Source organism: Aptenodytes patagonicus, chromosome 3 (genome assembly GCF_965638725.1).
Source record: "Aptenodytes patagonicus chromosome 3, bAptPat1.pri.cur, whole genome shotgun sequence".
Lineage (NCBI taxonomy): Eukaryota > Metazoa > Chordata > Aves > Sphenisciformes > Spheniscidae > Aptenodytes > Aptenodytes patagonicus.
The window spans coordinates 112713639-112729575 of NC_134951.1; the positions used below are offsets into that span (position 1 = coordinate 112713639).

Consider the following 15937-nt stretch of genomic DNA (forward strand, 5'->3'; position numbering starts at 1 on the left):
GTATTTTACCTGACTAAACTGCCTTAAAGCAGAGGATATAATGCAGTAGTTTCCCATTCCTGTCCTAAGTGGTGGTGTTATATATGGGCTATGAAAAATTAAACAGAGGCAGTAATGCAATGACAGTAGGGTGTCGGGGAGGAGGAAGAAAGAAAGAGAGGGAAGGGAGTTGGGAGGCATCCAGTTTTTAAAATAAACAACAGGTTTGAATAGGTAACATCCAGTGTTCTGGAAGAATTTTTCTATCTTTAAGTATATATCTAATTAGATAAAACAGTCGTGACTGCTCAAATAAGGACAGATTATCTAACAGTCAGATGACTAATAGTAAAGGACCCAGGTTTTCCTCCCCACTTACCCCAGCACAGCACACTGCGCCAAACTATTTTACCACCTATGAAAGTGGAAGAATCTTCCACATTTGCTCAAGCTTTAAGGTCTCCAGTGAAAGGCAACAAAAACATGAATTACTGCCTTCAACCAAAACTCTGGTCCATGCACCGATGGGGAGAATGCCTGCTGTTTACATGTCTCACCACCCCACCAGATTCAAGCGGGAGAGGAAACCCAGCACAGGCTTGCAGACACATGCCTTTGAACAAAACAAAAGCAGCTCTCGCTTTGATTTCCATTCCACAGTGTGTCTGCATTGTGCTGCTGGAAAAACAACACGTAACAAGTCTGAGGCACAACATGGGATCCAAATGGGAATGCACGGAGAAACAAGAGGAATTCAGTAAAGCAATGGGCAAAATGAAAGGTTTTGCTAATCGGCATGATTTATGAATAAGCAGCAGAAGGAAGTACCTTCTCATGTGCAGCCTACAGGGAGACACGCGGTTCAGTTAATTATTGTTAAGTTTAGGTCAACATATTGTCCAAGAAAAGTAATTATATTTTGCTCTTTTGCATGTTTTTGGTCATCTAAAAGCTCCCAGGCAACACGAGTTTTCCTAGCAAAGGCAGCATTTACTTGACTGGGGAAAAAAGGTTGTCTTTTGATTTGCAGATTCTTGAGAAATCATCAGTTACAAAAACACAGCAGAGGAACAGTGAAGCTAAAGAAATCACAACGATGCAACCCCACTTCTTTGCTAAAACAGTCTTCTTGTAATAGACAACATTTCTGATAACTAATGTTGCCTGGAAAAGTTTACAAAAAGCATCACAACACACAGCTCTTGTTCAAAATTGCAAAATAGCAGCGCGAAAACCTACTAGGTAGAGTAGCTAGCCACAATGACCTTTAAAGCAACTTTTCGGAGCAGAAAAAATAAAAAAGGCAGCTTCAAATCTCAAGTAACACATACACGCTAATGATATGTATTCCACACTTCAATAAAGCTTTATTAGGACACAGAAAAAAATTACACTTACACAAAAAGGAAAGCCTGCTATTGAACTAGACAAATGTGCTGTACATAAGAATTTCCTTACTGCCTTGGGGATAAAGCAAATTATAGCTTATGCAGGTTGAGAATTTGCAGCATTGTATTAAAAATGCTAGTTGCAAGTATAAAGCTTTTAAAATTCTAAGACGCTGCACTTCTATCTTCCCCACCCCAAAATCCTTTAAAAGAAAATAACACTTGAAGCTAAAATTTCTTAAGTGTGTTTTCACGGCAGAGGTAATTTGGGAGTAAGTAGATACTAGGGATGGAGGTGGCAATGAACAAAAGAGAAAAAGAGATGACTTGTGCAAAAAAAAAGTCTTTGCTTGGTTTTGTATCATAATTTTATGTACATTTCCAGAAGTATCTCAGAAATTAGATATCCCCAAAAATGTCACATCTCTGTAAGAGGAATATTATGGCTGATACTGAAAGCAAACATACACACATCAAGAAAATGGTATCTATGTGTTTCCTATAGCAACGTAACAGAACAGCTAATAATACTAAACCCCACCCCGCAAACAAAGTCAATAAATGATTCAAAACTATAGAAACAAGTTGGAAAGTAGGAGGCCTAACTATGGGATTTTATTATTATATAATATAATATATTATTATATTTCTGCCCAGCAGAAAAGGACCTGGGGGTGGTGGTCGACAGCCGGCTGAACATGAGCCGGCAGTGTGCCCAGGCGGCCAAGAAGGCCAATGGCATCCTGGCCTGTATCAGAACTAGTGTGGCCAGCAGGAGTAGGGAAGTGATCGTGCCCCTGTACTCGGCACTGGTGAGGCCGCACCTCGAATACTGTGTTCAGTTTTGGGCCCCTCACTACAAGAAGGACGTCGAGGTGCTGGAGCGTGTCCAGAGAAGGGCAACGAGGCTGGTGAGGGGTCTGGAGAACAAGTCTTATGAGGAGCGGCTGAGGGAGCTGGGGTTGTTTAGCCTGGAGAAAAGGAGGCTGAGGGGAGACCTCATCGCTCTCTACAACTACCTGAAAGGAGGTTGTAGCGAGGTGGGGGTCGGTCTCTTCTCCCAAGTAACAAGCGATAGGACGAGAGGAAATGGCCTCAAGTTGAGGCAGGGGAGGTTTAGATTGGATGTGAGGAAAAATTTCTTTACTGAAAGAGTGGTTAAACATTGGAACAGGCTGCCCAGGGAAGTGGTTGAGTCCCCATCCCTGGAAGTATTTAAAAGACATGTAGATGAGGCGCTTAAGGACATGGTTTAGTGGGCATGGTGGTGTTGGGTTGACGGTTGGACTCGATGATCTTAGAGGTCTTTTCCAACCTTAATGTTTCTATGATTCACTCATCCTCCCTCTTTTCTTCCACTGCATTATTCTCCGGTTTTTCATAGCATTATCTTGGTTAAAAATAAAAGCATTATTCAGTGCGCCTGTATTGAGCAGTGGTCTGGTCCTGTCAGGGCTTTTGAGGCAACAGTGAACCAGACTTCTAGGCTTAGTAAGGGAAATCACTGGAAGTGCATGATCCCACTGTATACAAGTAATTGGGTCCATTAACAGTTTGTTATTCCAACTGTTTTGCTGCATAAAATATCCACAAGGCAACAACCATGCAATTCTGAATGTTCCTTATTTTAAAGATTGGTAGATATTAAAAAGATGTTAGCACACAGAAAAATCACACAGGAACCCATGGCTTAAAGTTGCTATGTATATACAGTTAAGTTTTCATCAGTATAGACTGCTAAACAGATTTCTGCAAATTCAATTAGAATCAGCCATTTTACTGTTTTTTCTAGGTAGTTCTATGTCTAATAACCCAAACCAAATTAAAAATTAAGTGATTTTTTAAATTTAATGTAATGGTTTGAGTGCCTAAGCTAGGAAAATAAATAAAGAAATGCTTCTTGAAATAATCTTGTAATGCACAATCTCTGCTCCTGGCAAGTTTTTTTTTTAACCATGCTCATTTTCAATAACGTAGTTAATAGCAGTATAATGAATTGAACAACTACCATATGATTTGGTGAATTCTTTGAGCAAATTACAAAACTAGCTAAGAGATAAAATTCACAAATATAGATTCACAGTAGCACTCCTGATTTTAGAGTGAAACATCTGATTCAGTCTATTTATTCATTTGATTCAATCTATTTGTAAGGTATCTATTTAAACACCAGTATGCTTTCGCTATTGCCTTGCCCTATCAGACTCTAAACATTACTTTAATCTACATCTGTTTTTAAATTCTTTTTATGGTCACATTCAGTTTATGTTCAGACTATGTATTTCAAACATGTATATACCACATAGTCTACTTTTTACTTGGATAGAATATCATCTCTTCCAATGTATGTGAAGCCTAAACCTTTCTTCTAACTAAAACAACTTAAGTGAACAAACAGCAATGTTATAAACACAGAATTTTAAGGTAACTGAAAAAAAGAAAAATGTTCTGGTTTTGCTCTGATCAGTTTTACCTTTGATTTCCCCATAGTTCTCATGCGTTTGTTTCAGTACCAAAATATTCTAAATTTTATCTTTAAGTCACATTCAAATATTAACACTTTCTGTATTTCCTTTGCCCTGCTTCATTCTCTTGTGGGAGAATACAGTATGTGTCAGTAGAAACCTCTGCTTTAGCTTACTGTTTATTTATAATACAAATAGAAGCTTCCTCAAACAATGTTTACAGTACAAGATTTACTTGTCAGGGCAATAACAATGTTGTCAAAAAGCTAGCCAGATACAGTGGCCTATGTCTTAGCTGTGAAAATTTAACTGTGAAACCTTCTAGAAAAGATAGACCATTGAAGAATTGGTATCTCTCAGCCAATACACACACAAAAAAAGTGTGAAAGTATGTAGGAAAAAATAAAGCACCCAGACAGAGATATACCATGCCCTTGGAAAGTATTCTTTCAATATTCAGTCCCTTAATCATGGATCAGAAAGATGCTATTTGGACACTTCATACTCAAATATTCGTTCTATTTCCTAAATTATGCCATTTTATAGAATATGGACAATCAGATGACTAACTCTACCATTGTATTAATGCTACTTACACAAAATCTTTGCGCTAAAATGCTATAAACACCATTAAGGAACATTAAACCTATTCAGTTACAATATCCATCTTAAAATAACACTTCAAATTTGGTTTGATGTACTGTGTAAAATCAGAATAACATAACATTACTCAGAACTAAAGCAAACCAAAGCAAAGGCTTAAACCTCTAGGATGGCCAGAAAGTTGCTTTTTCTAATGCATTTTAAAAATACATCAATACAGTGAAACAGAGCATGAAAACCTAAGTATTAAAAAAGATGAGTCTTGCCCAATACGTATCTGGAGAAAAGCCCCACGTCATTCCAGAATCTCCAAAGACAGAAAAGGAAACAACCTCTGGCTGTTAGATTGTGGGGAAGAACTAACAGGCCCTACCAAACAGTGCGAGTCTCTCCCATGGATACGTCATCTCTACTGCAAGTCAGAAACGTTGAGAGATTTTACAATTCAGTACCTCTTCTGTAGGCCTGCACCCTCTCCAGATGCTCCATCTCCTTATGGGAGGACCACGGAAGTAACTCAGCCTGATGAGCTATCTGTACAGATGCTGCATAACCCACTGATAATGGCAAAGGAATGTAAGTCGGGAAAACACGCCATCCTAATTCTGCTGTTATTTGTTCTGTGAGCTTGGACAAAATAACCACTCTCTTCATCACTTGTTGTTTATAAAATGGGGAGAATGAGAAAGGTTAGCATCTGATCTGACTCTGGTGTGCATTTTGGAGAGGCAAAGGGGGTGGAGAGAAACTGGAGTCCTTATTATATAGAAAGGACAAGGAAAGTCTTAATGGAAGACAGGCTAGTAGTATTATTTTTTTTTCCTTGACAGAGTTGGGAGAATTTCTGTGGTACACTCCTGAAAATATTCCTATTATGCCTTTCCTGGAAGAGCCAAGCTGGGAAACAGGCACCTAAGTCTTTTCTTCCCCACAAAAAACACATGCAGAGTTACAGGCAAATTAAGCTGCATTTTTGCTTTGAAGTATAATCCTTTCCTCACACTTAAAACTTCATCAAGAGAGTCTTGCGTTATCTGTCTTCACCGTGAAGAACTGGTATAATAACAATCGTGCTTTCCATTAGAGAGCATACTTTTCAACTTCCACTTTAAAAATCACGTAGCATAACAACTCTAAGGTAATTAAGTCTGGTAGGTCATAACTGAAATGCTAGAAGACAAAATGTCACAGCTCCTCAAAACTCTCATTTCAGTCTATTTTAACGTAACAAAGATACTTGAGACATGAGCTATACTAGAAAGTTCAGTAGGTTACACTTTTAATTTTTTAAACCAATAAGCTCTATTGATAAGAATTTGAATGCAAATCTAGCTATAACCTGAACAAAGATGTTTTATGCTGAAGTCTTTAGATCCCTACCTATGGAAGTAGCTGTGGCAGCACAAACACTTCCATGCCAATATAAATGCGTACAGATTCCCTGCAGCGTGCTGCTTTAACTACACTCCAATTGAGTTAAGTGTTAAAATTTTCTAGGCTTAGCGACACTAATATTTTACTTCTGATCCATCATAGCTGTCCATGCGCATGCTCTTAGCCCGTGGCAAAGGCAGGATAATTTGAGTTGTTTTGCCTTGCTTCACTGAAAACTAAGATGACTCAAATTACTTTGAACTTGCTTCAGGCGAAGCTCATGGACATGGACAGCTATAATGGATCAACTGACGTGCAGCAAAAGATTGGTGGGGCTAAGCCCAGTGCTGAAATAGAGCACAAGTCCTTTTTTTTTTTTAATTTTTTTTTTTCCCCCTGGCATTTAACACAACAAGGGCCAAACCTAACTTGAGCCTTTGAGAGCTACGAGTGACCAGATGAGTGAAAAACAACAACTAAAAAGCACCTACATCTTGCTGTCTCTTCAAGAGCAATGTTAGCTATATAGTAGCTTGAATACAGAGGTGAAGATCTGGACAGAATTACGCAGTTACCTCTGCTCCTAACTACTCCAGGTTTGCCAGCTTTGCTTATTCTCCTCTTTTTCCTTCATCACCTTGTCCTTTCCTTACCTGTTCCTGCCCCAATCTGCTCCAGCTACAATTCCCTGCTTTAGCAGTCTCAGTGAGCCTTTTCAGAAATGATGTCTTCAAGGTATGTCCATCAATGGTGCCTGCAGCACCTGCATACTTTACGTTTATACACTGAATTACGGTGTTATTTATATTTTCCATCTGCATTAAGCAAAACTAGGGTTAATACCATCTCCCGTAGCAGCCAGGCACTGACACTAACCCTTTTGGTTACCCTCTCTCATTTTTCCATCAATTTATCTGAGAGTGCTCAAATTAAACCCAAATTTTAATTTATTTTTCATGTAGATGTCGAGGCACTTTTAACCACTAAAATCCAAATATTACTGCAAGCCACCCAACACATGCGAATTGTCCATCATTAAAATAAATCTCTATTTCCAGTGAAGTCTTACTGCTTCATATCACAAGACTTTTACAAATGAAACTATTAAGAAAAAAATTAAAAGGATGCAACTAACTTCTAGTCATTATCTGGTCACCTGACACTACTGTGTATGTTCCTTGGTACCTACTCGAACAGTATGTATTCCATAGCACATGCTGAAGACAACTGCATCATAATCTGTATCACTTCCAATGCTATTCCTTATTAATTAAGAATAGGCGAGAATATAAATTGTACATATCTATTACCAGTACTGTAGAGAAGTCCTATCTTGTCAGACTACGCAGGAAACTGTCAATGCCATTAGAAATTCTCCTTGAAAACTGACACTGCAGAATGTGTCAGTAGTTTCTGATGATGTCAGATGAGAAACTGCAGCAACAGCTAAGAGCAGAGTAGTGCTCCCTCGAGACACCAACTTTGGCAAGTTGTACTGAAACGCTGCAAGAATGTTTCTGAAATTGCGATTACTGAAATGTAATACCTCTTTCTGAAAACTTTACTGCACACCATTTATCAAGCCAAAGCTACGGTTCCAGGAAGAAAGGACCATCTGTTTTTCTTTGCGCTTTTTTTTTTAAGGCTCACCTTTAATCAATTTAAAGTTTTTTCATACACTGGAATGCAAAGAATTAATAACTTAAGAACTAGATAAGTGACTCAATGCTTCTCCTTGAAATACTGACTCCTCTGATTTTAATTATAATTAACTAGAAAGTAACTGCCTACTTGTAATACACACTCATTAAATCTGATACCTTTACACTTTTAACCTACAAAGGGGGCGACAAGGACTCTGGATCTATTTGCATTCCAAGCGTTGCCCTTCACCTACCATATATATCACTTGGATCAGTATAATCTCTCATAGACCTATTTTTACACCCCAACTGGGATAGTACTTACAACAACAAAGGTGCAATGCTTAATACTCGCAAGGTTTTCAGCAACATGGAAATTAAAGGGCTGCATTATAAACCTTATCTTACATATAATTTTAAATGAAATGCTTCTAAAAAAATCCTTTGAAAGATCAGAAAAGGTTGCACTGAAAGCAATACAGTATATTCATTCAAATATTTCTCAAACTCAAAGCAAAATGACCATTAGGTAAAGATTTATTAGAAGTTACATTTAGCCAATATATCAATACGTCCATAATCCTGTACTTTTGACTATGTACAACTAATTCATATAAATATATGAAAAGATGAAACTGAAAGACATTATGAAAGTAGCTGTTTTAATTTCCACAAATATTATACCTTAAATGATCAACATCTAACGTATCGACTATAGCTGCAGTGCACTGAAACTGTCCAGTTGATTTCCAAGTTATCTTCTTGCCTTTACAAGCTCATAAAATAAACAAAACTTTTATGTGAAAGCATCAGACACAATTTAACAAACACAAAACCAAAATCTGACAAACACCTATTAAGTCTATCACATAACACAGCAGGGCCACTAGAGATAAGTAGGAGAAAATCTACTCTTACTGATGAGATTCAGCGTTGTCCACTTTGGACACCGTTTTCTGCTATATCACCGCCCCACCAAACTTCATACAGATTCATGATGAAATCATCTTCTGTCAATCTTAATTTCACCCAAGCGTCTCACTTTCCAACTGTCCCCTCATTACGTGGCTATACAGACTACTTTATTTTTGCAAGAATCTGCCACCCAAAACACAGGCTGACTGAACATGGAGACATGTATTTCTAAGGGCTCTTTTTAGATACACTATGGTAGAATAGAAGCTGAACATTTATGATTTTAGACTATCAAATTATGGCTTGACTGAAGGACGTAGTTTAGCTGGATTCCTCTCCTGTGACTAATAACACATTAACAGTCTACTAAAAAAATAAGCTAAAAAATAAGCTAAAATTCACAGCATTGTAATCATTCACATTACATTTGAGTACCAAAGTACTCAAAGCCCATATATTGTGGAGGGTTGCTTAAGGTTGTGGTATATAAATAGTGGTTTATAACACTACAGATCCAGGCACCCAATCTACTGCCAGAAATGGTCATCCTGTAACGCAAACAACAGGAGTAAATGTCTGCCTGTGCCACCTCTACCATCACAGCCCACGAAGTGGAGTATGAGCCCAGAATTTCATTAGTGGCTTAAGCTACTATGTCAGACTATGAACAAAGACGGCATCGTGGTCTGCTAACATTGACCTGCCACAGCTCCATCTGCCTGAGCCTACTCATCAAATCTAGTAGATGTGCTCTGTTTATGCACAGAACTGAGAACTGAAAATAAATAAATAAATAAACAAACAAACAAACCAACCTCTAAACAACTCCTGACACCCTTTCAGGAACCAGATTTTGCCAAGCATAACATAGCATCCAAGCTCCTGGAGCTGACCTTCCAATTTTACTACGGGCACTAACAAGCATGCATACAAATGTTTTGTTACCAAAAAAAATATATGCTGCTTTTGAAGAGATAAACCTATGAAACTTCGATCATTGCTTTAAAAAATTGCATTTGCAGCTGATTCCAAGACTTCAAAACATTTCTGCTGTATCATGAAGATAAAACATTTATCTAAATATGTATTTTCTCATTTCCTGTAACGTTAAGAGAGATGTCTTTTGTCAAGTAAAATTGACCTTAATGTTCGACTGTTAGGGAAAAAAGTACGTTACCTAGTTGCAGCTCGCTTTTAAGAGTACTAAAGGCCCAGCAAGTGAATGCAATAACAGTGCAACAGTATGAGAGATCCTCCATATGGAATCCTGCCAAAATCATCTGTTCAGATAAATGGCCTGACAAAGGGGAACCATAAATAAGGTTACTCTTTCGACATCATAAAGTTGACGCATATCCTGCCCAAGTTGGTTTTGTATAAAACAGCAAATAAATCTAAGAGATAAATAAAATGCAGAGATGCTTTTATTTCAGATAAGTCTGCCTATTTATTCAGAAACCATTTGTGCAACAATTTTTGGCCCATCTGAAACGATTTCTCTGAGTATGTGCAACTCAGATCCGTTTCCAGCCTACATCACTATAAATACTGATTTATTTCATATCCTGTACAGCATATTTTGCGTAACCGAGTTCAATTTAAAACTACAGTTATTAAAATGAACCATCAACTTTGCAATTGCCTACAGGGCTTTTTCTTTCTTTCTTTCTTTTTCTTTTTTAATCTTCTCAATAGTATAAATTGGATAATGAAGAAAGAAGCCTGATGAGAGCATTTGCAATGTGGGGTGAAATAGCACCAAAAACAAAGTGTTGAAAGAGACTTTGCAAAGACTTAAAATCTTTTTTCATAATTTTGAAAAATTATTTCAGTACGTAAAGCAGAAATATTTTTACCTATAAGCAACAGCAGCACATGTAGTATCTTTAAAAAGAAATGCTTAAGCATGTAGTCCAGGCGTCCTCTGGGAGATTTATGGCTTAATCACTCAATATGCCACATATTTTACATAAGTTTTTTTAAAAATACTGAAATAGAATTTAAACGTAGGTCATTTAACAGGATATGTACAGTGCTGCGCAAAATTTAAACACATTTTCCTTTAAAATTAAAGGGTTTAGTGACCTACCAAATCCTGGAATGCTTTTGAGACTGGATTTGAGACAGATTTTTTCAAGTCTGAGGTAGCTGTATCGCAGCAGGCAGTTCCACAGGAACATCCAGTCCATTCGTGTGCGATGGTTCATGATAATGACACTCCTTTCTCCAGGAACAAATCCGTCACCAGTGACAACCACCTTGGCACCAAACACCATCTCCAGCAAGGCCTAGAAAGAATATCTCAATATTATGGCTTTACTTCCAGAAGAAAATCATCAGCCCATTACCAATGAAAATTAATTTGAATTATATAATTTCACTTATTCACCCACATTATCACTGGTAAACAAACTTCTGACTGTCTTCTAATAAAGCAGCCAGCTTTTCCACAGTAACAGTCAGCTGTTTAATGGAAGAGGAAACAACAGTTAAATAGCACTTTTTAAAAAGCACTCTTTTACAATCCATGTCCAACGTTAAACTCGGTTTTTCCTGTTCTTCCCAGAATACTATTATGTAGGAATAGAAGCAAGGGAATCAGTATGGATTATAACTTGGTAAGTAAAATCTAAGGAGAGATCGGCTGCACGAAGAATCTATTGCTCAGTATTGTCAGGGCTGGGAAGGCCTCAGAAGCTGCCTTGCTTTCTGCTTGGGCCCAAACGGTCAACATGTTTGTGCTTGACTTCTGCCTGCAAAAATGGCTAGAACCTAACGGCAGAAAGAGCAGCTGAGAGAGAGGAATCCCAAACAAGCTTGAACATAGTACAGTGATGTAGACCTAGGTCTGTACAGCTCTACGGTGCTACCTTGAAGCCTGGGCCTCCACCCACAATTTGCAAAAAGCATCAACCACCAAACGCTGGCACACAGTCACCTACAAAGTGCCGTCCCAAAGCACCGAATAAGCCTCAGACTTGGAAGGACACAAACAAGAGGCCGGGCAAAGAGCTTTCTCCATTTTGCCTAAACAGCTAGTGATGCTAGAAGTTCACATATAAAACACGTTTCTTGCTTTACCCGCTGTGTGGCTCTGAAGGGTCAAGTTATAAACCATAGGTTGGTGGTTTATCAAAAGAAAAAAAGCAGGCAAGAGCTACACAGTAAGTTTAAGAGGGCCTGGTTTCATAACCTCGACAGTTGGACCATAAACATATAACGACTAGTTGTACATAACATCAGAGCCCAACAGCATGCTCTGGCCATGTTCACACCACTAAAGTCTCTCAACCTCTGAAACAAGGTGGCCACATACAAATTGCCTATTGAAAATGGTTTCTGACCCATGACCATTCCCAAATCATGCAAGAAAGTGTAAGGAGGAGTGCTGGTTGGTTACAGCAAAAGACCAGGACGAGGCAAATAATTCAAAAATATGGATGACTGAATGCTAGTACCTTGCAACCTTTTACTACCTAGTGGAAACACCGTGGAAAGGTACAAAATCCCGAGAAACAGAGGTAGACAACAGATATTACCTAGAGGTATGACTTAAGGCCCTGAGGTTAGGGCCACTGGCAGGACACTGCGCAACCCAGTTAGCACAGAAAAAGAAACCACAAAACACGACTGGACATCTAGAGGAATAAACTTAACAATTGGCCTTAACACAAAAAAATGGAAGCACTTCAAATTACCTCCTTGCCTTCTCTTCCCCATTCTTCCTCCAGAAAAATATAGAAAAAGAGCAAAGTCTGGGGATTTAAACAGAGCTCTAGGAAGTAAAACAACTTTCTGTTCCGTTCATATTTCTGCCACCTCTGTGCCACAGAACCTCAAAGAACACAAATTTCTCAGTTTAAGTCATCTGTAAAACTGGAATGACATTCTCATAATCTCAAATGGCTTGAGATCTCAGAATAAAAAGCATTATATGTGCCAAATATTAATACTATTAATAGCTCACTATAACTCTGGCAAAGGTGTTTGCTATCAAGAGTAACTATGGACCACTGCAAAAGCAGAACAGGTCATATAGCTCAAAATGGTAAACAGTTATTTTTTCAGAAAAGAGAGAAGCAGCCTTTTTTTGATAGTTTAATATGAATCTTATTACATATTTAACATCTAGTTAAACATAATAATAAACAGATGTCCTGTTCTACATACCCTAATGCTAGTATAAGCCAGCTAAACTGAAACAGTTAAGACCCACTCACTGTCCCATCCTGCTGACTCTGCTAGAAAGGAAATAATACGTGGCAGAGGAGTGAGGAAGGTGGAAGTTTCTTCTATCTACAGAGGTCAGGGTCAGAGCTTCCCTGTCGGAGTCCAACTGGTCCAACATTAGTTTATTGTTTAGAGACACAAACCCAAGTGCCTGCTTCTCCTGACCAAGAATGGAGTAGTGTCAGGACAGAAAATTAACACAGACAAGGTCTGAGCCTCAAAAAGGTTGGGTGCAAAATCTTTTTCAGAACCCTTTCCTGAATCTAAATCCCTAAGATTCTTACAAGACAATCCTTTTCATAAAAATATTCAAATTATTTTGGTTTAGGTTCCGTGTGGGCTGAAATCAAACTTCTAGACTGCAAAAGTTATCACAAACTAGTTGCAATAATCCAGAATTATAAAGCCCAGGCAGCTAATCAAATAGAAGACCAGTATTTAATTTTGGGGAGTTGGCAATTTTAGAAAAATTGGGAGGCAAGCAGGCAGAAAGGGTCAATTTTGTGATGCTATCAGTACTCAGATAAATTTCATCATGGCAAGAAATAACAATCTCTCTATTCCCTTTACTGGCAATTATTTCTTCCCTCCTAATTTCATTGCATTTAGTAATGATGAAAAGGACAAAAGTTTTAGAACATGAAACAGCTCACACCCCTTTAAAACACACAAGAATGAAACAGAGAAAGCAGATATACATATTTGATATGTGATAAAGATAAATCTTCCTTTATGCCACAAGATACGTATTTCTGCACACCCATATAGCATTTTACTTCAGAAAAAGTTAAACAAATCGTTAAAGGCCTAGAGGAACAAAGTCCCTTGGTTTTTAGAGAACAGATGAAGACACAGATCCCATTCATACCGCCTTTCCTCAGGAACAATTCAGGGAAGAGCTTTTTTATTATTTTCCAGACTCCTATAGCTATAAAGTTGATGCAGTGTAAGGGAAGTTGTTCTTCTTCACCTGAAATCATTTGTCTCTAATTCAGCTACAAGGACTAAATTCTAGGAGGATTAAGAGAACAGTGAAGGTAAGCAACAATGTACCAGACAGTGAATAATTTTCCTAATTAGATAGTTGGAGCACAGTAGAAAGGAAGAGTTTATAAGACGACTCATTTAGGAAGTTTGTAATTTAAAAAATTCTCCTGCTTACTAGTGCTTCACCTACTCTCCTCTGATCAGCATCTAACTGACACTGGATGGAGATGTCATGAAAAGGCCTTTTCAAGAGCACAATTAAGACATGGCATCAACTTACGTATAAACTGTGGAAGAAGAGGGGGACTGTTGACAGGGACACAATCTGCAACACTGAGCTAAAACCTAAGTCTCCACAGATAGTAAGTATGTTAAGGTGTGTTTTGACAAAAGCATAAAAAACTTAAAAAAATATAATTAAAAGTGTTAGTGAGCGAACTAAGTCGTGGGATTATGAACATTTGCCCAGAACTTGGCTCAAACTGCAACTTACCACTGGGAGCGTGAGCCAAGTGGCCACAACACAATCGGTGATCCAGCGATACCAGGCCGGCGAGATAAACATCAAAGGTAGAAAAGGACCAAGCATGAATATACTTCCAAAAAAACTTCCCAAGAATAGTGCAAGTACAAAGTATATCCCTTTCCATGACACCATGGCTCTGAAAGAGAAAGTTGGCATTATGTTAGAGAGAGAAACTGAAAGTAATTACATAACTCTTCAAGTCCATAGGTCCAGTTTGAACATTCCTCCTTTTTTCCATGGCTAACAACACATGATGGCAGTAAACGCAACCAAAACGTTCTACCTCACAAGCAGCAGTAAGAGAACGACTTTAGAAACACAGTGATTTGTAAGGCGCATTGGGATATTAAAGGGATCATAAAAGTCTCAGCTACATCATAATTTCCTCCACTTACTCCAACAGGTAGTTCCACTCTAAAATCTCCAGCAAGCTATTGTTATTATACAAAGGTACAAAGAGTTATAGAACAGAACACCTGTTGTATTAAACTTTTCAGCCATTATCTCTGTCATTGGCAAAGTACTAATGTTAGCATTTTCTGAAGATAGGGAACTTCGCTTTTCTATTTCTCCATTTTGTTTCTTCTTGCTAAACCCAGTGTTGCAAAAACTCATCTTGCCGGTCTACGTGCGACCTCCTTCAGAAACCACTCAAACCTTGCGAGACTGATCAGCTGTTTCAAACACCAGTTCCCTTTTCATCACCACAGGGCAGGCAAGCAGCGGCTGAAACCTCCCTACTCACCATCATTTAGAGAATTTATGACTTTTTGAAGTCTGCTGTACTTCAACTGTCCTTATCAGTTATTTTCCAACTTATTCCACCAAAAAGCCAATAGCCCTTGGTTTTTAAGACAGTAGTCTAGACTTGAAATATTTCAGTGTCTGTGCTATCAGCTAGACTCCCTTATTATAAATTGAAATGTACCGTGCACAGAACTTCTTAATGCATTACGGCAGAACACTCAGCAATCCTCCAAGCATTTGTAATAGCTACAAGCTTTCACAATTTAGCGACTACTACCAGCTATGACAAAGCAAATGTGGAAATATCAATTCTCTAAATTAGGGCCTAAAAATAGACTGTTTTCATCTATTTAGGACTCAGCCAATTGTTTATAAAATCAAAGGTTAAGTAGAAGTCACTTTTCAGTCACTTTACTGAATTTCTTTTTTGACAGGCTATTTTAGAAATTATAAGAGCTCAGATAGACAGGACTTCAGGACAAGAAAAACAGGAAGCTGGTGTTTTTAATTTTAAAATGAGCAATGGAAAAGTAATCCATTAAGCCTTGTATACTGTAACATACATGATTTATCTCAAGCATGTTTTGTGCAATGTCCATAGCAATAATGTTTGCACAGCAAAGTATTCAAAAGTCAAGAAATTGCAACGCTAGTGTTGCTAGCACATGAATTTGCTTCTGCTACTTCATGTTGACAAGTAACAAGAAAGTAGCTCTATTTTGGGATACTTTTAGGTTTAAACAATTTCCTAAACTGTACATGTTTGGAGGAAGGCCAAGAGAAGAGGCCATGCAAATTTGTTAATGTAAGAAGGATATAGGAAACCGTACTTAGCTTGACTTCTGCAGCATAGCAAAAAAAGTAACACTAAATACAAACATTTGTTGGTAGCTATATCAGAAATAATGATATAGCTGGTAGCTATATCATTAATACAATGAAATTTGAATTCAAAAAGCACGTTATTTACACCCTGGAGTACAGAGCCCACTCTTTCCTGCCAAGAGCGGGAACTAAATAACCATCTGACCACATACGCACACACTAGGTAGGATCAATTTTAACACATCAGGGCATCCA

At 38.0% G+C, this 15937-nt stretch overlaps 1 protein-coding gene across 3 annotated transcripts in view; it reads right to left on the bottom strand.

Annotated features, from left to right (window-relative positions):
* The window catches only part of LCLAT1 (lysocardiolipin acyltransferase 1), a 125167-nt gene that overhangs the window by 67347 nt on the left and 41883 nt on the right, over positions 1 to 15937 (bottom strand). For 2 of the 3 annotated variants that reach the window (XM_076334718.1, XM_076334717.1), the window contains exons 3-4: positions 14078 to 14246; positions 10457 to 10655 (exon numbers count right to left, since the gene is read on the bottom strand). The exons of the other annotated variant lie outside the window; for it this stretch is intronic. In XM_076334718.1, coding sequence (XP_076190833.1) covers positions 10457 to 10655; positions 14078 to 14242 — 364 coding nt within the window. In that variant the 5' untranslated portion in view covers positions 14243 to 14246. The remainder of the gene's footprint in view (positions 1 to 10456; positions 10656 to 14077; positions 14247 to 15937) is intronic. 3 annotated transcript variants of the gene reach the window in all.